Source organism: Strongylocentrotus purpuratus, unplaced genomic scaffold, assembly GCF_000002235.5.
Source record: "Strongylocentrotus purpuratus isolate Spur 01 unplaced genomic scaffold, Spur_5.0 spur5_scaffold_4, whole genome shotgun sequence".
Lineage (NCBI taxonomy): Eukaryota > Metazoa > Echinodermata > Echinoidea > Camarodonta > Strongylocentrotidae > Strongylocentrotus > Strongylocentrotus purpuratus.
In genome coordinates, this window is record NW_022145610.1 from 18513882 (window position 1) to 18538190 (window position 24309).

Sequence of the window (24309 nt, forward strand, 5' to 3'; positions counted from 1 at the left end):
TTTAGGTAGACAACTTCTGATTTTCTAAGCTTTAGATTTCAAGGTATCACAGTGCTGTTACTCCTCTGACAGACCCTAAAGTAGCATATAATTGATATTATTGTAATCTATGGCTTATAAACTTTCCACCGATACATAATTCATCTATTACATTTTTCACTTCCGGACAGGGTCTTTAATCTTTCAATGTTACTATCATTTGTATTATTAAATGTCAAGCTTTTGAGTGATGCTTGGTGTTTTGATTGAAAAGAGCCTTTCTTTCAAACATGGTTGTCTATAAAGAACAAACCTTGTGCATTCTTTCAGTACTCCCATAACACCTTGAGACTTTAGTATATTTCTCAGGATAATCACTTTCCATTTGTATTGCCTTTCTGCAGGGCATTTATGCATTTCGTTTCTCTGTACCCAGGAGGGGGAACATGTCCATATTTAAACGCCCTCATGATTAAAAAATACATCCATTTGAGAGCCAGAAGGGTGTTAACTCTGTAAAATGATACAAGTAAACGACCTTCTGGCTCCGAACAGATGCCTTGCTCTTTGTTATGAAGGAGAATTTGGAAATATGAAACTAATTCATCAAAGGGTGAATGCTCTTTTGTATAGAGTTGCAAAATAATTTATAAACACAAACACTTTTTGGTGTTTAATCCTCCCTATGTAACAATCACCAGAAGTGCCGTCATGATTATCAGTTTGTAATATTTTAAACCCTTTTTTGTTTTTCGTTCCTGTGACAATGTTAAATGTACAAAAACGATTTTCAGTCTAAATATGTCTGCAATACCCACTTCTGTATGTTAATTTTGTTACTTCTTCTTGTGCTTTAATTTGGTTTCTCTGCGAAATACAGATGTTTGCTTTTCCATAAATTTGACTCATGTTTCTTACTTTTGTGCCATTTTGTGTTTGTTTATCAGAGTAGTGATTAAAATGAGTATGATTTTGTGATATATTATTGAGGAAAATTCAATGGTAACACTTTCAATGTTAATGGTGGATTTTTATATTCAATGATGCTCGCTATCAGATTGTCTGTTGCAGTTGCTTTACATCGACAACAAAAAAGATGAAGACAAATTTAGACTTTATTTTTTCTTTCAGTCCGGTCTTTAATCACATCAAAATCAAACTGAAAGAAGTCAACACATGCAAATTGATATACAGACAACAATAAAATATGCAGTTACATGTATGTACATGTCAACGATTGATGGCAATAAGGTGGAGAAATTGAGAAAAGTGCTCATTTATCTTACCAAAAGATGAAACAACAAAAATTGCATTTTACAATATGCTTTTTAAATGACAAAAGATCAAACATAATTTTTAACTAACAGACCTATATATATTACAAATTTACAATGGACTAAGAAGATACTTGATTAGAAGACAAAATGTCGTAATATTTGGCTCAAACTAATACAGCAGTGACTTATTTTAGTTATGATGTAATATGATGTCATTTGGGTCACGAGTAGTCTAATTGTCAGAAGAATATATTTTAATCAATTTGTTATCTACTCTTAATATTTCAATAAACTTGTTATCGACTCTTAGTAGTTTCAGTAACGTTGTAAGATGCTCCCTTGTGAGTCGCGATGAAGTCTAAACTCGAGAATAATAGACAATAATATTACAAGTTCAATTCATTAAAAAGTTTATTATTACATGCGAATACAGATGTTAATATACAAAAACATTGTAAGATAAACCCATCGCGGGTAAAAAAAACCGATTTGCGGAAATTATCACAAATGAAGAGATTGAAAACGTCAAGTATAAGGAAATAAGTAAAGAACAAGAAAAGAAAATCAGTTATTACTAGTATAATTAAACACTGTAAACTGACATAATAAGCAAACAATAATTGTTTATCTGTTGTTTTTAAGTTTAAGACCTGCTTGTGATGAGTCCAACGACTATAGTATAATTTAAGCCTCCGCCTCTTGTGTTTCCAAGCTGGAAGTACCCACTGTATTCTGTGGATCAGAAAATGACGAAAAACACTATCTATATACTTTCCAAAAATTAATCTAAAGCAAATTCAACAGCCTTGTGCTTATAACCTATTGAACTGTGTGAACATGACAATGGCAAGTTACATAATCCTAACATGATTAATAAAGGACGGAGTTGATTTTTCGAAAATAATTGCGATCGTGTTCAAAACATTTAAAAAATCTCAGAAAGCAGATTAATTTCTATTTTTTTGTATTCTTCTTTCTTTTCCCTTCTTTTTTGAAGGTGTCTTGAAATAAAAGGGGGTATGGGGAGAGAACGGGGAATGAGAAGGAAAGTTAGAGAGAGAGAGAGAGAGAGAGAGACCTACTGAGTAGCAATAAAAAAAACACTTACATGTTCATATGAAGGGTTGGACATACCAGGCGTCATTTCATTGCTGATAAGCTTTCTGTAAATAAGACAAAATAAATATATCGATTTACATGTAGTTGGGTAACGAGGGCGATTAATTGAAGTTTTGTCTGTTGTTGTATAATAGTGGTGAAAATAGGGTATGCTATTAAGCAGAGGTAGATTAACATGTTGGATTGATAACTGGAAATAGTGGAGAAACAGCTCTTTAAACAAGTTGCAAATGGTTATACATGGGGGAACACATCGAAAGAAAAAGAAGACATCATTTACCAAATTTTATTCAGTACCTCGAAATATAAACAAAATGAGAGACCATTTTTAATTGACAATTAATTGCTTAACTGGACAATTGGAGATGGACTTTTAAGAATATGTGTGACAGTAACAAATTTCGTGTGAAAAAACATCCTGTTTTCTTTCACATGAAATCGTATTGAATTGTTAATTAAACTGCAGATTTCTATAGTGACTTACTGATTTTTCTTTGAGTAAATCATGACGTAATAGAATATACCGCCAGCCGCGGCAGCTAGGAACAGAAGACCGAACGTTACGCTGAGACCAATAACCATGGCTGAATCTGTAATATAAAATAAAATGTTAGTTGAATTCCCGGCCCCCCCCCCCCCCCCCCCCCCACTCAGAGGTCGGAATGACCGCATGCGTGTTGCCAAAATGTCCGGTAAAGGGGTACTTTTCGTGCGACAAAGTCCGGCCCGATAATTGTAAAAAATTGGGTGTATTTGACTTTTCACCCGGAGATTTCTTTAAAAAGGGGGTGTTTTTTCTTTTCTTTCTCTCATCTCTTTGGACTCCTGAGAAATTATTCCGAATTTAGGGGGGTACATAGAGCATTTTTCCTGATTTAGGGGGGTCTCCAAGGCAGGAAAAGCCCGCGAAAGGGGGGTTCGAAAATGTTGGCAGTCCTCAGATAGGGGATGCTTTCAAAAAGAGGGAACAAGCATTATGCGTACCCTAAATAACACTGAGTGGGGGGGGGGGGGGGGGAGGGCGGGGTTGGATTGAAGTGATCATACAATCATAAACATTAGGGGCACAATTTCGCCATGGGGGCTGACTTCTCGCGCCCAAACATCAACTTTCAAGTTTCTAACGTTTGCGAACGAGAAAGCAAAACAATCCGCAATATTTTTTGTGAAAATTTAATGCGACGTCGTCATCGGAATGAAATAGATAATTTCGAATTTCTCAAAAGCCCCACCCCAAACCCACCTTATATATACACGTTAGTTCCCATTCGATACAACACAAGATTAATCAGATCATTTATGAGTAAAAATAAACTAAACGTCAAAGAGGGTAGTAAACGAATTTATGATCAATTGTATAAACCTCATGACGTCATTGTTGGTGAAAGTAGAAAATATTTAATATTGTACACCGATATTATCATGAATATAAAGAAACTGAATTATTCATATACATATAAAAGAGTAAAATGTCGCACGTCTGAATTATCATTTGTTAATGTTTTATATAGATCATATAGTTTTACGTTAGATAGGAGATACAATTATGGCGACAATGCTTTCCATGCATGTGCTCCTCGACTCTGGAATGAGCTTCGACGTTTCATCCGATTAGGACCTTCGCTGGATGTCTTCCGAAAATGTCTAAAAACTCTCCTCTTTGACCATGATCAATAATAGATTCTTTGATAACTTTTTATGTAAAGTACTGTGAAACAACAGTTAGTTTGAAAGAGCGCTATAGAAATGACTTTATTGTATTGTATTGTATTGTAATTACAAATGCTTCAAAAAGGCTTTTACAATTTTACGTTCTAGGTGCCCTTTTGAAGTGAAAAAATATAAATATACTTACTACCCGATGTAGCTGCAATGGGGAAACAAAATGAAAAGAATTGGTTAAATTTCATTCACATATAATATATATTAAAAACAAAATGGCATCATTTTGGTAACGAAATCAACTACGCAATATACATGCAGACAAGTTGATTGTTTGTACAATTTTGATTCGGTGGTTTATAATATATACTCTTTTAGTAATTTTAAAAGAAATTGGTCGAGATACAGAACCATCAATCATTGAAGCAAAGGAAAAGTCCGGATGTGGGACTACACAATGACACCCCCCCCCCCCTACTCCGAGCTTTGACCAACACTCGTTGGTCAATGTAGGTCTATTAAATTTGTTTAAACATTGGCAGGCTGAGAAGATTCTTTTAATTTTCAATGGCGCGTAGTTTCGGATGTCGCAAATAATATGTACTTTTTGCAGTACATCGCTTTGTCACTGACAACGTCACATCAAAGAGAAGAATAAGAAGGTACCTAACGCGATTATCTCCACGTATGCCGAATTATCGTGGTTCTGACTGAAGTTCAGTTTCCAAGAGGCAAGCAGAGGCAAGAAGATGTGATAGACGATAGGCATATGCCTAATCGCCGTGAGTCGCAGCAAAAAAAAAAGAAGAGAAGAAATCGTCTTAAGACAACTGTGAAGTGTTCGCAGTCTATTCGTGGTCTGTTCGTGCTCTGTTCATGGTCTAGCTGTTCATGACCAGTTCGTTGTCTGTTCTTTAGTTTGTTAGCGGTATGTCCGTAAAGTGTTCTTATAGTCTTTTCGTGGTATGTTCATAATGATATGCATAATACTTACGACAAGATGCCTCGTCTTGCGAATCTGGACAGTCACTTCTTCCATCACACAACCAGCTTTGATCAATACACGAACCATCTGCTGTACATGTAAACTTCCCTTGTAGACAAGAAGGCAGAGTGGGCAGATTACCTGTCAAAGATAGGTGAGAAATAGTTTAGTAAAAACAAAAAATACTGTACACTCTTCGTAAGATTTTTACGTCAAATGCTCTGTCTACTATAATGGCTCCGTACTTAATTCTTTACAATAATTTAATTCCAAATTTCAGCCCCAACGCAACAATCTCCTTATCCATGACTCTACTGAACCTAACTTAAACCCTAAATGCAACTATAATTCCATCCCTAAATCTTTGACGAATGAATCCTGAAGCGATTGTAGCCAGTGCAAATATCTGGGCCTTGTTTCATGAAATGTATTGCCAATAACAAGTTGCAATAAGCGTTATAAGCTACTAAAATCGTGGCATTTGATTGGGTGAGAGCAAATCTGTCATAGAATTTAATAATTTTGTATTGTTAATAAGTTTTATGAAATAGGCCCCTGGTCACCAAAGTAAAAACGGAGACAGACGTAAGGAGAAAAGAAAGACACAGACAGACAGACAGAAGCATGCATATAGAAACATAGAGGGAGAGAGAGAAAGAAAGAGAGAGGGGGAGATGAGTTAAGGAGGGAGGGGATGATAGAGAGGGGTGGGATGGAGGAGGGGGGGGAGAGAGGGAGAGAATTAGAGAGAGAGAGAGAGAGAGAGAAAGAGGGAGAGATGAGTAGGAGGGAATAGAGAGAGGGGGAGGGAGGGAGGATAGAGAGAGACAGAGAGAGACATAGAGAGAGACATAGAGAGAGATACAGAGAGAGAGAGAGAGAGATAGAGAGGGGTAGAAAGAAAGAAAGAAAGAAAGAGAGAGGTATAGATGTGGGGATAGTTAACTCTTACGCTTTGGTGTCGTAATTTCTTCAGTTGGGCTGACCGGTAGACCAGCGCTTGAACGAAGACAATCCGGTGTAAAGCTGACATCGTCCAAACCTATATCACTCTCAGCTGTAAAGCCGACAACTACTTCAAATATTACCTAGATAGGGAGAGAGAAAAGGTGATTACAAGTTCATGTGAGTAGCTAGGCATACCTTACTGTATCATTAGATCAGGCGCGTACGCAAATTTTTTTCCAAGGGGGGGGGGGGGGGGGGGGGGGGGGGGGTTAACATTTATAAATCGGGCCGAAAATTTCGCAACGACTCAGCCAGCCGCTGAATAAGCGGGGGGGGGGGGGGGGGGGGGGGGGGGGGGTAAGAGGACACTTTTTTTTTTTTTTGGTATCGAAATTTGAAAATTTGACATTTTGCTCCGCCGGGGGGGTAAGGTCATCTTTTAGAGGTCAGCCATGGGATTTTTTTTATTTTTTTTTTGAAAAAAAAAAAAAAAAAAAAATCCAAAAGGGGGGGTTTTAGGGAAATTTAGGGGGGGTTTACACAAAAAAAAAAAAATACCACAAAAAAATACCCCCCCCCCCCTGTGTACGCGCCTGGATTAGATGATTCGAGACATAACGATTCTTTAAAAGTAAAGGACGTGAAATATGGAGGATAGATTAAGGTAGAAAAGGAAATAACAAGACATGCTTTTTTCATCCTGCAGTAAATTTATATTTGTTGTCTTTGCTTTTAATTTATAGTCTACAATGCATGCTTTCATGATGTCGTTTCAGATTCACGTGGTTGCAATAAGCCAATAAATGATGTTCTACGCAGGGGCTTTGTCGACTGTTTGCGAAAATTCAATTAAGGAAAAGAAACATAATAAACCAATAAACAAACACGACAAAAGAATAGAAAAGAGAAATTCTCCATTTGTTTTGATTCCCGGCAAACATCTAAATATTTCTTATTTGGCAAGAAGAATTACAGCTTTTCTGAGATAAACTTTGAAAAGCGGTACCCCCCCCCCCCCCCCCCACGTAATATATAGCAATGCCCGGTCTTTATTATACTCGGATATTTCTTAGCCACCAGAATGTCAGCAAAAATATTGTTGCAATGTCGGGCAAAATACAATAAAACCGGGTACTGTCAGTAACTGTTGGGCTTACTTGGAAATCATTTGATACTTTGAGCTGTAGATTGGCGTAATTCCACTGTTCTCCGAGTGATTTGTCTTTGCTCCAGAGCTTCTCCAGAGGACCATTGATTGCTTGTCTGGTGTACACATTGAGTGTGCCGATACCCTGGCCTTCCATGTGGTAGAAAAATCGGATCTATAAAATTAAGAAAAGGGAGATAAACAGAAGCAAAAACTTTATTTTGAGGAGCAACATGTTTCAGATTTTCTACTTAAACAGTTAAAGTTTTAGTTTCAAGAAGGAAGATCTACAAATATGTGTCTGATTCGCTTTGGAAAGTTTTGAAGAATTAAAGATTCAGAAACTGATTCAGTTTTGATGGAAGAAGTAGTATATAGAAAATGTGCTTCTTATTTGATTTGAGCTCAGAAACAAATCCCATAACGGAAAAAAACAATATATAAAATAAAAATAGGTATATGTTATAATTTGTAATGACTATTGTTTCAGCCTACATCAACATCCTATCAATATACACCTACACCTGTACATTTCAATAACATTTACACTGATGAATTTTATTCAATTTCGTTCGAGTTACTCTCCTCAGGCAAACAAGAAACCACCGTGCTGTTGTAATGGTGTCCTTCATTATGATTTGTGTGCCGGTAAAACTTGTTTCCAACTCTATCAGATAGTATACATACTCGTATATGGGATTTGAATCACGAAGCTTTGGTATAGAAACCCCGTGTAAGGATCATTTCGACATCCGTTCGACATCCTAATCAATGGCACAATTATTTAAATAAATAAAATATTTCTGTCGAAAATAATACCGCTAGTGGTATTCGTTTGTCTCGCAATGTATGGTCAACAAGGGATCTAAAAGATCACGACGTTTCGTGCGCCGCTGCAACACTTCGTCAGGTGATAAACTATTTGTGGTTCGTAATTCATGGCATTGATTGCCAGCCATACAATCTATTTTGGATGAAGGCATACCACGCAGCTGCCCGTTGTCGTAGCCGCGATAGCATAGGTAGCCAGTCTGGCTCTTTCCCCGTTCTTCCGTCTCTGGCTAGACTCTGTATAGTAGTACCAACCTAATTAATATAAATTAGAAAAAACAAATTATGATAAATGTCAGGCAACAGAGCCATAGTGTATAGTATGTGTCTACGTTTGCTGCACATAGAAGGTAGCTGAATGTCTTTTTGGTACTCTTGAATACCTTTCTTTTATATCTGCATGAGGACTCCATTTTACATTTCTGTCGGCAATTTTTTTTAAATGTAAGACTCCATGAAATTTCGAGAGTGCCAGAAACGATTCTTTTTATGCATGTTGTAGTGAAACATTAAGGATATAATCACTTTATGAATGAAAAACAACGGGCTTTTTTAACCAAACATTTCTTTAACGTTCTACGATCTCCCACTCATTTAAAAATAGGTTGTTGATTTTATTTTTTCATTTCTTTTAGGGTGTGACCAGGACTGTCAGGAGGAGGAGGGGGGGGGGGCAAGATTTTAATATACCGTTATTTCCCCCTTCTCCTTTTTAATTCGTATGTCAAATTTCCTGTCAGTTCTCCCAGACTCTCTCAGGGAAATGAAGGGGGGGGGGGGGGTCATATGAATTTTCCGCCTGAAATCATTTCTTCTTACATGTGATCTTTGTTCATGGTAATGGGGGGGGGGGGGGAAGTGCCTCCCATTTGGCCCCTAGATATTTACCATCTTCATTGCCTTTAGTGTGGTCAAACTGCGGTCCCGTTCTCCTCCAGTTGTCCGGGGTACCACCTTGTTGCCAAGTCCAGTCAAACTCATCCGTTTTTAGCTGCTCCAATTCATCACACATGCCCTGTTCAAAATCACATTGAATGTAGCCCTGGGACTCTGCGAAATAGAGGTAAATAGATAGAGAGAGACAGAATTAAAGACAGAAAGACAGACAGATAAAAAGAGAAAGAAATAGAGAGAGAGAGAGAGAGAGAGAAGGAAGGTAGAGAGAGGGACATAGCAAATCAGACAGCCAGATAGATGGCGACAGAGACAGAGAGAAGTATGACAAGATATTGAATGTTTAAGAAAATGTTTTGTTGACTTCCAATGAGCAGCGCAATTAAAAGAATCTTGGATAGATTAAGAGAGGTAAAGACTGACAACAATTCTGAGGTTAAGGGAGATATCGAGAGAGGGAAATAGAGGGAAAAGAGAAAGAGAGAGAGAGAGAGAGAGAGAGATAGTGGTGGGATGAAGGAAACAAAAGAATCTAGCACTAATAGGCGTCGCTAGCGCATTTTGAATTTGGTTATCTGAAAAACTTTCCGGGAAGCCTAATAAATGAACAAAATTAGTCATCACCAACCTTTATGATTTGCCATCAAGGATTTACTACTCAAATTTGCCAAATAATTTGCCAAGGGGAGAGGGGGTGGTGTCATATCCCGCTATACCCGTCTCCCGACGCCCCTGAATCTACTGTTGTCCTACCACAATTAGTTTCATCGGTCATGTCACAGCAATCCAGCTCCATGTCGCAGTGTTGGTCAGCCGGGTAGCACTCCCGGGTGCCACACTGCATCATATCCGAGGGACAGGTGCCGATATCCACCTGCTCAGTGAAAGCACAGTCCGTGAAGAATAGATCATCCACGGCGAAACCGCTCTCAATAGGAACCTGGAGTTTGTCCTCTGATTCTATCACTACCTATGCAGGTATATATGAAAATCAACTTGGTTTGTTTGGTTTACCGGACTGCTAAGAAAACATGTGTAATTGTGTATGCTTGATAGTAAACAACCAGGGGACCGACGGCTTTAAGTCCTCTCCGATGTACTTGGTATGCCATACCAAAGGGCACTAACGCATCCAATTGTTTTCGGACCCAGGACCTGCCGGTTACGAGACCATTGCTCAACCACTTAGCTATCTCAAGGTGAGAGCGCACAAATTTATTTTCAATTTGGGGTAAATGAGAAGCAAATGAAATGTTCTAAGATTGAGAGTAATATTTTATCTCACTTGGAAGAAAGTACAACTACAGCTGCAGCTGTATCAAAGATCACAGGAATCGAGGAGAGAAATATTTGGGGGGGGGGAATAGTGGGGGATGGGGTGGGGGTGTGGGGGCTAAATATACGAACGAGCATAATGCGGTGTCATATTGCCAGTTTAAATTTGTTTAATCGCTCCTGAAATACTATTTCATTTCAAGAGAAGCAATTTTCCTCCACTTTCATGGACTTAGATATTCCTTGAATTCCACGATTACGTTTTGTCTGATTGTACTCTCTCTGAAAATTTAGTTTATAAGTCATTAATTTCTTGAACAATGTAATATATATATACTTTTGATTGTTTTGACAAACTGATGTAAAGCGCTGAGAAACATTTGTATTAAACGTTATCATAGAAATATAATATATTTTTACATGCACTTATTATTATTATTTTGATATAACAATAGCAGAATACTTCTCCTTACCTGAAAGTTTGCTGAACAGGTACGGATTTGCGAATCCCAGAAGTACCATACATTGTACTGCAATGCGTTGTCTAAAACTTTGGTCACATGATCCTCGCCAGTGTCATCCACAAGTTTTACTTCCAGGTCACCGTATTCCGGTCCGAACATGTAGAACCACATGTTGAAGTGACAACCCCTGGGCGCCAGTTTGTACTGGGGACTGATCAGCCTGGCTTTCTGCCCCGTTCTGGAGGTAGACCCGTCCACATAGATATACCGACCTGGTTGGTGGTCAATTTAAGACACCATGAATATATACACTTTATAAACAAGTCATCATCACTATCATCATCATCATCATCATCATCATCATCACCATCGTCATCATCATCATCATCATCATTATCATCATCATTATCATCATCATCATCATCATCACTATCATCATCATCGTCATCATCGTCATCATCATCATCATCACTATCATCATCATCATCATCATTATCATCATCATTATCATCATTATCATCATTAATAACAACGATGTCATTGTCTTCAATATATGCGATGAGCATCAACTTTACAATGAATATTACTAATTAAAAAATCCTCATCATCATGTTTATCATCGGAATCATCGTCACCGCCGTCATCACTGCCATCAGTATTGTAGTATTTATGATCTCATCAATGTCATCACCACGTTCATCAGCATCATCGTCACTTATAATAATAATAATAATAATAATAGTGGGTTCTTGTATAGCGCTCATGTCAGTCAGATTTGACTCTTCCGACGCTCCCGATTATTACCCTGGCTTTAGCACGGCTGTCATACGGCGCTCTAGCATTTCAAGGAATAAATTCCTACCAGGTACCCATTTACTTTACCTGGGTGGAGTGTGGCAAATGTAGATCAATGTCTTGCCAAAGGACATTAGTGCGGCAGCGGGACTCGAACCGCGGACCGACGGTCCGGCGACGTAACCACTCGACCACAACACCTCTACATAGCAGCATAGTTTCGACACCACCAATAATATCGTCATGAGCATATCCTAGACATCATCATCGCAGACATTTTCATGCGTATTGACATTGTATAAATACATAACATAACCATCATAATCATAACGACATCGTCATCATTACCATCGACTTCATCACTGTTATCATTAGTAACACTGTCATCATCATCATTATCATCATCATCAAAATCATCATGGTCGTCATTACCATCATCATCACCGTCATCACTTTGATAAGTAACATTATCATGACGAACAGATCATCATCATCATCATCATCATCATCATCATCATCAACACAGTTATCATCGTCCTCGTCATCATCATCACCATTATCATCATCACTTGCATCGTCATCATCATCACCGTCGTAGTCATCATCTTCATCATCATCATCATCATCATCATCATCATTATCATCATCATCATCATCATTATCATAATCATCATCATCATCATCACCATTATCATCATCACTTGCATCGTCATCATCATCACCGTCGTAGTCATCATCTTCATCATCATTATCATCATCATCATCATCATCATCATCATCATCATCATCGTCATCACTTTGATTGATAACATTATCTTGACAAACACATCATCATCGTCATCACCATCACAATTATCATCGTCGTCATCATCACCATCCTCATCATCACTTGAATCATCTCATCATTGTCGTCCTCGTCATCATCAATCACCATCACATTCACCGTCATTATATACTTTTTAGGTAACATTATCATGATGAACACGACATCATAATAATCATCACAATCATCCTCATCCAGGATCATCATAAGTCTTCCATGTCACCATGGTTACGTACCCTGTGCAGTTTCTGTAGTATGGTCTGTGGCTGGTCCTTTGTAACCTCCAGGGACCGTCCTAGATGTGTAGACGGACCAGTCGATGTCATCCGTATCATCCTGAAGCCATGAACATAGATCTCTCTCGAAGTCACAGCTATCAGCTATACATCAGTCGTGAAAAAGATGGTTTAATGATAATAATGATAACAACAACAACAGCTATAATAATGACAACTACATGATAACAACAACAACAATAGTGATTATAACCATTTTTTTTTTTTTTTGAATATTTTTTTTTAGTATTATTCTTTTTATTATTTTTTTTTTAATAAATTAAATAAATAGAATAATAATAATTATAATGATAATGTAAGATTTGTAAGATTTGTCATATTCCCCCTAGGATTAACATCGAATTCTACGACATTTTGACATGCATAGACCTCCTAAGTACCCGAACTAACATAGCAATTGCAGAGGTATTATGATTATTGTTCGTTCTTCTTCAAACAGAATGAGAATTGCTTGAATTTTTGACATAATGTTCTTCTGGTAAAATAAGATTTGTCGTACATATTAATATCCTTTGAGATTTGGTAATGAACAGATGCTACGCTGGTGTGCTTTGAATGGGGTTTAGGGCGTCAGAACAAATTTACTCGACAAGGTGGCCGAAAATTGCGGACTGGGGTTCTGGGTAACTTTTCAACGAGCAAATAAAAGAAAGAACAGGGAAAATATAGTCACCACTAAATTTTCGGACGAAGCTAACAAAAAAAGTAGAATTTCTGCCAACAATTGCAATGTATTTGACATGAATCTTGAGTGAGAAAATATTTGTTAAAGTAAAAATGGAAAGGGAGAAATCTTACGGCAGTCCTTTTCATCCTCGTTATCGTCTTCACAGTCTTGTTTAAAGTCACAATACTTGGCCCGGTCGATACAAGTATTACCATTGCATGGAAGCTCTTCTGGGATACAAAATACTAAGATGTTGAAGAAAAAAGAGAAGAAAGAGATACAAATCAACTTTAATACAAATTGATCAAAATGAACTGGATATTGTCGTACATATAGCTAAGAGTTGTACTCTTTAACCACCCTCCGTAATATTTTGTTTAATTGTATAGCCCTCTTAAAATTCGTAGTTGTGAATAAATTATTTATTTATTAATGACAATAATGTATTGTAAAGTTCATATATCCATCTTTAGAAATGCTCATCTACAAAATAACGTTAATGAAATACTACAAAGGAAATCAACATTATATGAAGTCAATTGTAGCTAACAACTGCTCTATTTGTACCCCTTAAAATTTGATGTGTTTTTGTTGGTGTGTTTCGTATAAAGTCAAGAATGAAAGGTGGACTGGTTGATTTAGGGCCTTTGCTGAATGCTTTTAGGTGTATACTTTATTACCGTAACGTCACATTCTCAACAATCAAAAGTCGAGATAATTAATTTCCCCGTACTTAAACAAATTACAAAAACTTGGTAAGGGTATGAATAATTTAGTTGTTAGGACATATTGCATAAAATTGACATTTGACCCCACTAGCCGTGTTGCCCCCTCCCCTGGCCCCGCCTCAGTTATTTACCTCCATCCGGAGTTGAAACCTCTGGTAGACTATCTGTCCTCGTACAGTCTGGTGTGAAGCTGATATCATCTAAGCCTATATCGCTCTCGGCAGTGAAACCCATCACACCTTCAAATACAACCTAAAATGTAAACGCAACCATATCAGAAACATCCGGGATATAATCTTCGTTGGGTCTAGATAGTTAATTTGTGTGTGAAGTATTATCTATTTTCTGTAAACTGTAATTAGTTTATGATGACTTTGACTTTCTGCTGTCTGGAAACTAATTTTGATATCAAAGATGTCTCCGATTGCAAATTGTCGTTACCATGTTATTCATTGTGATTGTTTTTATATTGGAAACACATGTGTTTGTGCATGTTGAATGAACACTTCATAATTTAATATTATCGAATCATTTAAATTGATTAAACCCAAACCATGTCACATCCACATGGTTTCATTCGAATCAAATTAAATCAAATCAAACCAAAGAAAAACACATTTAGATCAAATCAAATCGATTTTTTAAATCAAATCAACTCAAATCAAATGAAATCACATCGAATCTAATGCGATAAACTAGAAATGAAATTCACTTAACCATATCAGCAATACCTGTTATCACATTATATCATATCGTATCGAATCATATCATCATATCATATCATAACATAATCACATATCATTTCGTACCAGATCATATCATATCATAATTATCATAACAGATAATTTCGTAAAATATAATAACATATCATATATCAAATCAAATCAAATCAAATCAATTCAAATCGAATCGAATCGAATCAAATCAAATCATATTAAATCAAATCAAATCGAATCAAATCAAATCGTATCACATCATCTCATGTAATATCACATCACGTCAGATCATATCACACCATTATCATACCATATCATATAATATCATACCAAATCAATTCATATCAAATCTTGTCATATTATAATCATATGAAGCTGACCTGGAAGTCATTCTGTTCATATAGCTCTTGGCTCCAGTAGTTCCACTGTTCACCTAACTGCTTATCCTCAGACCAAAGAAGAGTTAAAGGTCCATTGATGGCTGTCCTGGTGTAGACATTTAAAGTCCCGATTCCCTGGCCCTCCATGTGGTAGAAAAATCGAACCTATTGATGATGTGAAAGGTAATACAAAGTTTTGGTATGGGGTCATGAATTCGGTTCAAATAAACATATTGGAAGCATATGCGATGAAGCAATATTCAATAATCGTTGTCGCAGGTGAAATCGAGTCTAAAGTGATGAAATTGTAAATAATAAACTCTAAATGTTATATAGCTCCCTCTCAAGACTGATATTACTTTCGCTTTAAAACAATGTTTCTTGACTACAATCGACTAATTTGCTATTTCCGTTTGGAAATTATATATCAAAACTGTATATTCCGAGATTTTCATGGTCGCAGCTACCATGGAATGGCCTAAGCTATTTTAAATATTAGAAATTTACCGGGAGCACCGCTAAATTTTTTATTATTCAATTTGCTCGACAGCAGAAGTGTTTTAGGGGCTTAATGTTATAGTGCTTATAAAACATCCACAGGGGCGTCCAAATATATCAACATTTTAAAGAATAATGCTATCCATCCCATTTTCAAAATTTCCCAAAACTTTGCATTACCGGTTAAGGTTTGGAAAATGGATTATCTGTTAGTTAACATTTAACATGTTTAATGTTTAATATAATGTCTCGTTACTCCGGCCCTCCATACATGCAGAGAAGAATGCAATCAATTCATGGTGGTTTGGAGAATGGACATGTGTTTTACAATTAAAGACCCGATTACCTGACCCTTCATATGGTAGAAAAATTGGATCTCTTTATTGGTTTTAATATATTTGGAGAATGAACGTATCTTGGTTAACATTTAAAGACCCGATTCTCCGCCCCTCCATGTTGACATGGTAGAAGAAACAGTTCTATTCACAATGTTACGGTTGGAGAATTGATATCGGTTAAAGAAGACTCATTTAAACAAAGTTGTATCGGCATTGGGGTAAATCTGATTTAAAGTGTAACTGGAAGCAATTTAACCATAGTTAAATAAACATTCGATAAAATATTATATTCCCGCATCAAAAACGGAATTTGTAGGTGTTTGCAGGAAGTTGGAAAAAATTACCCCACATTTTTCGAGAACAAAAAATTAAATTTCTGACAACTCGAGATTGAAAATAATTCCCATTACGTACACCATTACTAATTGTTTTATCTTAAAGGATTTTTTCTTCAAACTTCGAAGTACAAGATTATTAAGTATATATCCTCGTTTTTATTACCCTCCCCCCCCCCCCCCCCCCCCCCCTCTTGCGCAACGGTATATCTCAGATAATCTAACACACTCTCTCTCTCTCTCTGCAACATACATGTATCAATATTCTCTTATTTACAAAAAACAAATAAATCATATAATCATGACATGGAATAAATAGCATAAACTAATTGGCTAAGAAAATCTTCAATCACAAATGTAATAATTTTGCAAAGAATGTAATAATAATGATTATTCCCCTTGTAGTCTAAATATTTCTTCAGTGAAAGTATATCAAACGAAATACTTACGGAACATTGTTTACCAGATGTTATGCCAACGATTGGATAACTGACTATGATAGCTCTGTCTCCATTTCTTCTCCTGTCACTAGACTCGGTGTAAATGTACCAGCCTAGAGTGATAGAATAATGGAAATACAGGTTGATATATTACTTTGTTTGTTTGTTTGTTTTACTTGACTGCTGAGAAAGCACGCTTAAACGTAAGCAACCAGGAAACCGACTGCTTTAGGTCCTCTCTGAAGGACTTGGTTTTGAGGAGTAATGCCTTACCAAAGGGCACTGGCGCATTGACTTGGTTTCGAACCCGGGACCTCATGGGTATGAGACCACTGCTCTACCACTGAGCCTTCGCGCCTCCTTAGGTAATCAACGTCTATTGACATCTATTTTATAAGAATGTGACAGAATGCTATTGGGTTTTGTAAAAGCAATGGATCAAATGAAATATGACATACTTGTCACTTTTAGGGATGTCATATAGTCTGGTGGTTTGAACACTTGGTGGGAGGAGCACCGGCACGGCACTCAAATTAAAGGTCCTTCGGTGAGGCATTATTCTACATAATTTGGTACCATAAGGAGCGAGAAAAGACCATGGTATAGGATGACGAAATGATGGCGAATGCCATTATCAGAGCCATCTATACACAGAGTTTGGCCAACCCGGTTCGAGTTGGACACAATATGGCTAATACTGCTTTGTTGGGCAAGCAAAAAACAAAAGAATATACGCCATGTTGTGATCTAGTGAAACCAAGTTGGCCAAACTCTAGTTGTAACATGCCCTCACGCTGAGGATAAGGTGGGAATACTCCCAGGGCGTGGAGATGGTACACATATTGTGTGCGTGAATGAACTGAATACCAATGTCATAATGTTTATTTTTGTAAAAGCGCTTCGGAACGTTTTATCGTTTTTTAAAAGCAAAACAAACGTTCAATTTATTTTACGTGTCCAATCAAATTTTATAACGTGAATCTCTTCATTGTCGATGAAAGCATTCTATTATCAAAAATACTATACTGTGCGGAAAAGGGTCCTATCGGCTTCACAGTATCAGTCAGGAAGATGATATTATATATATATATACCATGTATACTCTTTATTTTAAATGCTCTTTTTATATTTTTCAACCTTGCACATATTAAAGTTGTAACTAATGGAACTAGACTCGTACCTTCTGTAGTGCCTGTGGTATGGTCGTACTGTGGGCCGGTCCTTCGCCAGTTGTCCGGCGTACCGCCTTGTTGCCATGTCCAGTCAAACTCATCATTCACAAGCTGCTCCCAGTCACAGATACCATTCTCAAAGTCACATTGAGAGTACCCCTGCTGATCTGAAATACATAGTCTCATTTTCATTATTTACATTATCACTGTATCACTGTAGATCTAGATGTGTCGTGGTCGAGTGGATAAGTCATCGAAAGATCCGCGGTTCGACTCCCGCCGCGGCACTAACGTCCTTTGGCAAGACATTAATCTGCATTTGCCACACTCAATCCAGGTGATGTAAATGGGTACTTGGCAGGAATTGGCAGTTATATTTGTAAAGCGCTTAGAGTCATTTGTATTAAGCGCTATATAAAAATTAAATATTATTATTATCATTATTATTAATATAAATTCCTTGAAATTGAAATGCCAGAGCGTCGTAATGGCAGCACAGCTAAATCCGGGGTAATAATTTCCAAGTTTGTCAAGGCGCCTTGTATTGAGCATCCCTTAGGGGTGGATATGTGCGCATTATAAATGTTGTTATTATTATTATTTTTATATAGGAGGGGTCTACAGATAAACTTTTAATGAAATAAATTCGGTTACATATAATCGATTTTAGGATCATCCGCTCTCAGAGAGATAAGTTGACATTGGTAGTTGGTACAGAAAAAAATAGTGACAAGTTTTCAAACCAAATCAAATCCCAGTTATTGAGGAAAATAATCTCCTGCTTCAGGGGTGGCTATCTTTAAGTCCTTCTTTAAAGCCACATTGCACTACTACTAGCATCCTCTGTGTAGCAAACAATGCCCAAGCGGTGACCGTTGGTCCCCAATGGTGCCCCTTTTCTTACGTTAATTGAGAGCTGATTTGATGAGATAACCACCTGCCAGTGACCATGCAGGAAGGTATAATACCTTCTGGCTAAACTAGTGCAGACAGGCTTTAAAGATAAAACATTTGAGATTGGGTGAGTGTACCTTTTCCAGAACATCTCTGCTCGTTCGCTAAGCTTCCTCTCATAATTATCGCCATTCATGAGAAATCCACCCCTCCCCCCGCCCATCTATCTACAAACAACTGGGGGTGTTTCTCAAAACTTGTCATCAGTGACAAATGACAGTTTTTGTTATGAGCTACTGAAATCCTTGCTTCTGATTGGTTATCAACAGATTCGTCACTGATTTTTGTCATTTGTCATTGAAAAAAGGCTTTGTGAAACGGGACCCTAGTCCCTTACCACAATTAGATTCGTCAGTCAGATCGCAGCAATCCAGCTCCATGTCACAGTGTCGCTCTATCAGGTAGCATTCCCCTGTGTCGCACTGCCTGTAGCCTGAGGCACACTGGCCAACGGCTACCTGGTCCGGGAATTCACAGTCTGTAAAGGATACATCATCCAGCGCAAAACCACTCTCGACAGGAACCTGGAGTTTGTCTTCTGATTCTATCACAACCTGAAGGGTGAAAATAAAGGGGGTGGACAGGATAAGTGTGGGGGGGAGACAAATATATTTAAAAAGGCTGTTGCACGTTGCATATTATTCTCGAAAATGGTTATATTACATTATCTTACTCAAAATTTCGTTACGGTTGAAGAAGCAGCTGACTTGTTTACTGATTTGGTTCAAATTGTAGGAAAATCACCCGTGTAGCCCACCCATGGATGTCTAGCAAACCACATCGGTCGTATACCCTAGTATTAAACACAAATATGACACACCCACTTTTGCCACGCCCACCTGTGAACTTCCCTGATCCATCTTTCAACGACATAACCTGTGGATTTCGTTCAAATATTGTAGGAAAATCATCTGCTTAGCTCTGGAATCACCTATATATCTAGCAAACCACATCGGTCGTATACCCTATTTTAAACATAAATATGACACACCCACTTTTGCCACGCCCACCTATGAACTTCCCTGATCCATCTGTCAAGGGCATAACCTGTGGAAACACTGGCAGTTCTCTCATTACCAACTATATGCCCTGACCCATGCCACGCCCATTTTATGCCACGCCCATCCACCATTCAGGTAACACCCCACCCACTATTATGGTTTTACTCACTTGAAAGTTCCTGGTACAGGGTGGAATCTGAGACTGCCAGAAGTACCACTTGTAGTACTGCAACGCATTATCTTGAACTTTGGTCACGTGATTCTCACCACTGTCATCCAAAAGTTTGACTTCCAGGTCGCCGTATTCCGGTCCGAACATGTAGAACCACATGTTGAAGGTACAACTCCTTGGTGCCATCTTGTAAACGGGGCTTATCAGTCTAGCCTTATCTTTGATTCCTGACGTTGTCCCGTCGACGAACAAGTAGTGACCTGGTTCCAAAGAGCATTTTGTAACTAATTAATATCATGCATTGGCCTTTAGCTAGATCGTATCTGTTGTACTTTAATCATATGAATAGAAAAAAACATCTATAGATAGACCCTCTATCTAGCTCATGTCTCTATGGCATTCCGATACGAGTATATTCCAAACAACAAGTGTGAATATACAATGTTCAAACTTTGTAATATTCATCGAAAGTTTCTTACAAAATTGATGACGGATCATATTTATTTCTTAATTCTTTTCATATTAATCGTCTATTCGAGAATTTTTTTCTATATTCAATAAGAAAATAATTGTCTGTCTGTCTCTCCCTTCACCGCCTCTCTCTCTCCCTTTCTCTCACTCTCTCTTCTCTCTTCTCTTTATTTGTCTCTTTCCCTCACTTTTCATTCTCTCAATTTCTCTGTCTTTTTCCCAGTCTTTTGTTTCTTACCATCGTCAGCATCACCATTCTGCTTTGACAATTAAATTAATCTTAACGATATCTATGTAAATAGATTATGTAAAAATAAAGTTGCTGTCGTTCAAATTCACTTGATTATAATTGATATCAATAAAATATCGTCACAGCAGATACCAATGTAATCTTTCTTTAACCTATCGAATCACCCACTGACTTTACCTGCTGACGTTTCTGTGGTATGGTCTGTAACTGGTCCTTTATAATCATGGTATATGGTGTTGACGTCAAACCAGGTCCAGTCAATATCATCGCTCTGGTCCTGGGTCCAGGAACACAGGTCTGACGTCTCAAAGCCACAATCAACAGCTGCATTTACGAAGCAAAATAATGATTAAAACAAAAAAGATTATTATACCGTAGCTAGATTGGTCAAGTGTGACGTCATCAAAAAACTATTTTGTTTAAAATTTTCAAATTTGAACTTCATTTCCGAAAGAGCATAACAAAATAATGTCTAGATGTTGAAACTAATTGAATATGTTAAGTATTAGCTGAGATATGTCTATTCGAATGAATTTATGTCAATAGGAAATCACTGTTATTTTGCTATGGTTCATAACAATCAACATTAGATATTTAATAGGCTTTCAATATATGGACATTATTTTTGATGCCCTTTTCGGAAAATGGAGTTAAAATTGGGAAATTCTCAAAATAGATTGTTATGATGTTACAGCTTCTGTACACTATTATCCCAATGTGTGACAAAAGTGAAGCTATTAAAGGGGGCATGGTAAGCCCCCCCCCCCCCCTCCTCATCGAATGGCCAAACAAAAAAGGGAAGAAAAAATACGGAAGGTGGGAGAAAGAGATAGTAGAAAGTTCATAAAAGGAGAGCGGAGAAGGAACGTTAACAAAAGACAATGTGACCCATTCCGGCTTCCTTTGCTGCTCAATTGCCGTGTTGCCTTGCTTTCTCCCCCAGTGCCCCCATGAGACCCGCCCCCACCCCCCTTCAATTGCTGGACCCACACTATGCCACTGATTATGTTAATTGAACAAATCAGCGAATTTATTGAAGTCTTACTCTCGCGAGTTCAAGCAATATTTGAATAAATGAAATTAAAACTGTCACATCTCTTTAAGTGACCACTTCTCCTCAAAGATCTATAATACAGTATAGTGGTCACTAATGTATAACCTCACACACTAAGAAATAAAGGTACAATTATGCCTCAAAAGAAGCACCCTCGATAAACCATAGCACATCCTCTGCCGAATGCGCGTTTAGGTGGATGCAAATCTGCACCCCAATTGATAGGTATTGCACTACATGTAATTTCTTAATAAGATAACCTGTCTATATGGGTCAATTATAAGTAATGTCTCATGAATGTGGGAATATATGTTGTAGAACTTATATAAAGGTCGCTTGTTCATAAAAGCTACTGTTCCTTTTCCGGTAGGTGGCCTTTGTAGACATGTTTAACACTAAATGAATTCGTCATCCTAATTCAATAATGTATCTGACTCATTGCATCCTAAGAGGAATTGTTGCTAAAGAGCTTATAGACTTCGGTGGAAAGCGCTTTATAAGCAACGTTTATTATTATTATTATTTATCATATATTATTTCATCGGCCTACTGTCAGGACTCCATATTCACCGTAATCCTAAATATACATGATAACTATGAGAGGTATACGAATATCTCTTTATGTTCTGCTGTCACAACTATGCGATTATTATATTCAATAACATAATCCTCCACCAGGGAAACTGTTTACGATAGTTAATTTATACCAATGTTTAGAGCATGAGTCAATTAGCATTCTCAATTTATTTTTCAAAATTGTCAAATGCTACTATAATGCTGTCTTCCTTTTGTTTTTCAAGCCTTGTGCTTGAACCACTCGACTTCGACACTTTTTTGGTTTAGCCTCTATTGAAACAGGATCGCCATGTATTTCATTACCACAAAACTAAACGTATCCGTATAATGAGAATGACTCTATAATATATGCGATCAATTATTTCGGCAAAGGTATGTTTTTATCAAAGCTTCACTGCACTATGTATAGCTACTTGCGCCCTATATATAGCAATCAATGCCTAATCGGTGACCATTGGTCCCCCATGAGCCTCTTTTTCTTATGTTAATTGAGAGCGTATTTAATGAGATAACCATCTGTCAGTGACCATGCAGGGAGGTCTAATCCCTCCTGGCCAAACTAGAGTGGTGGGGATTTAAGATTTGGTATCTATTGGAAATATAATCCCGCTGATTTGTTTTCAATATCTTGAGCTTCTGTTTCTAGAGCGATCAAAGGCCAAGAAGTTGGTGATTTACATTTTACAAAGATAATCTAATCTAAGCAAGCTATTAGCAAAATCTGATAACCACTCAGTTGAAGTGCTGTTTTCATATATCTTCTCCTCAACTGATAAAATTCGCAAATTAATTTTAAAATAAACATATGGTACCTCGTCGGCTTCGTCGCTGAATCCGCCCACCTCGTAAAGTAATGCTATCATTAATTTTATCCAATTACAAAAATAGATTGTTTAAAAATATGTTTCAATTTCCATTCATTTTAATACACAATTTTACTGCCCAATGGAACTTTGCTTTACTGGCATTTGATATTTAACTTTACAAACACACATGTTTTATGACATAACAAAATTTAAACATTATTAATTGTTTTGAATTCAATTGATTAAGATCATCACAAGAAAATACAAAGACATTCCTTGATTAATAAATAAAGACCAGCCGATGACAGAACTACAACAGTTGTTGCTTTTAATTATTTGTATTGTGCTCGGCATTTCTTGTCAAATAATAATCGAATTGAATGGTTTTAATAGCAATATTCAATGTTTTTAAGTGAATGGTATAGAGATACTCGTGTTATAGAGGATTGACGAGCGCTAAAAAGGGAATAGTCAACCATTTTATTCTCATATAATCACATTGGCATAAACAGGGGCAATACAAGTAATCAATATACAGTTAAAAAATAGAGTTAAATTCAAATGTTGGGTTTACATGTATCATCAGTGTACAAGTAAATACAAAAGAATGATCGAAACGAGAAATGTTGAATAAACAGGCAAAGTGGAATTTCGAATCATAGTTGAAACAAACGAACAAAACTTAATCACAGGAAAACACAGAACTACAGCAATTAATCAAATGAATGTGAAATGTTTTTATAAGATTGTCTTTGATATTAAATCATGGAAATAACTGGAATGAAACGTACGGCATGTCAATTCATCGGATCCGTCTGTACAGTCTGCCTTGAAGTCACAAACTAGGTCGTCATCTATAAGTGGTCCGCTGGTACATTGAAATGCATCACCTGTAGGAGTATTCAAATTTGAAATCGAATCCTAGCATAATCATGAAAATAAAACAACAAACAAACCAACAAAAATTAAGCATGATAATCATACATACTTTAAAGATAAAACATTTTCCCCCTTCTTATTCTGCTTGTTTGTCTTTATTTCCTTAATAATATGCTCAATCATAAATACGTATTAAACCATGGATAATCAATTTCATTTGCATTTCAATAACACCACTTCTATGCGGTCCTAATCATACGCGTTTCATTGTTCATGAGCAGAGGATGAGAAGACCAAAATAAAAACACAATATGTTAACAATGTCTGGTGACCCATTCTATCCTGTAAGAGTGAAACTATTGATCCAGTTTACCATG

The 24309-nt window shown here is 37.1% G+C and overlaps 1 protein-coding gene across 1 annotated transcript; it reads right to left on the reverse strand.

Annotated features, from left to right (window-relative positions):
• Nucleotides 1-1892: 1892 nt before the first annotated feature.
• LOC100891560 (MAM and LDL-receptor class A domain-containing protein 1) lies at nucleotides 1893-23940 on the reverse strand. The gene is made up of 21 exons (XM_030997063.1): nucleotides 23845-23940; nucleotides 20795-20941; nucleotides 19894-20156; nucleotides 19061-19277; nucleotides 17778-17936; nucleotides 16607-16710; nucleotides 14987-15151; nucleotides 14022-14142; nucleotides 13294-13407; nucleotides 12436-12579; nucleotides 10591-10853; nucleotides 9596-9812; nucleotides 8837-8998; nucleotides 8103-8203; nucleotides 7128-7292; nucleotides 5975-6110; nucleotides 5032-5163; nucleotides 4231-4242; nucleotides 2860-2965; nucleotides 2365-2419; nucleotides 1893-1988 (listed from the first exon to the last, which is right to left on the reverse strand). Exons 3-21 carry the CDS (start codon nucleotides 20080-20082, stop codon nucleotides 1941-1943), a joined length of 2610 nt encoding a protein of 869 aa, XP_030852923.1. The 5' UTR covers nucleotides 20083-20156; nucleotides 20795-20941; nucleotides 23845-23940; the 3' UTR covers nucleotides 1893-1940.
• Nucleotides 23941-24309: the final 369 nt, after the last annotated feature.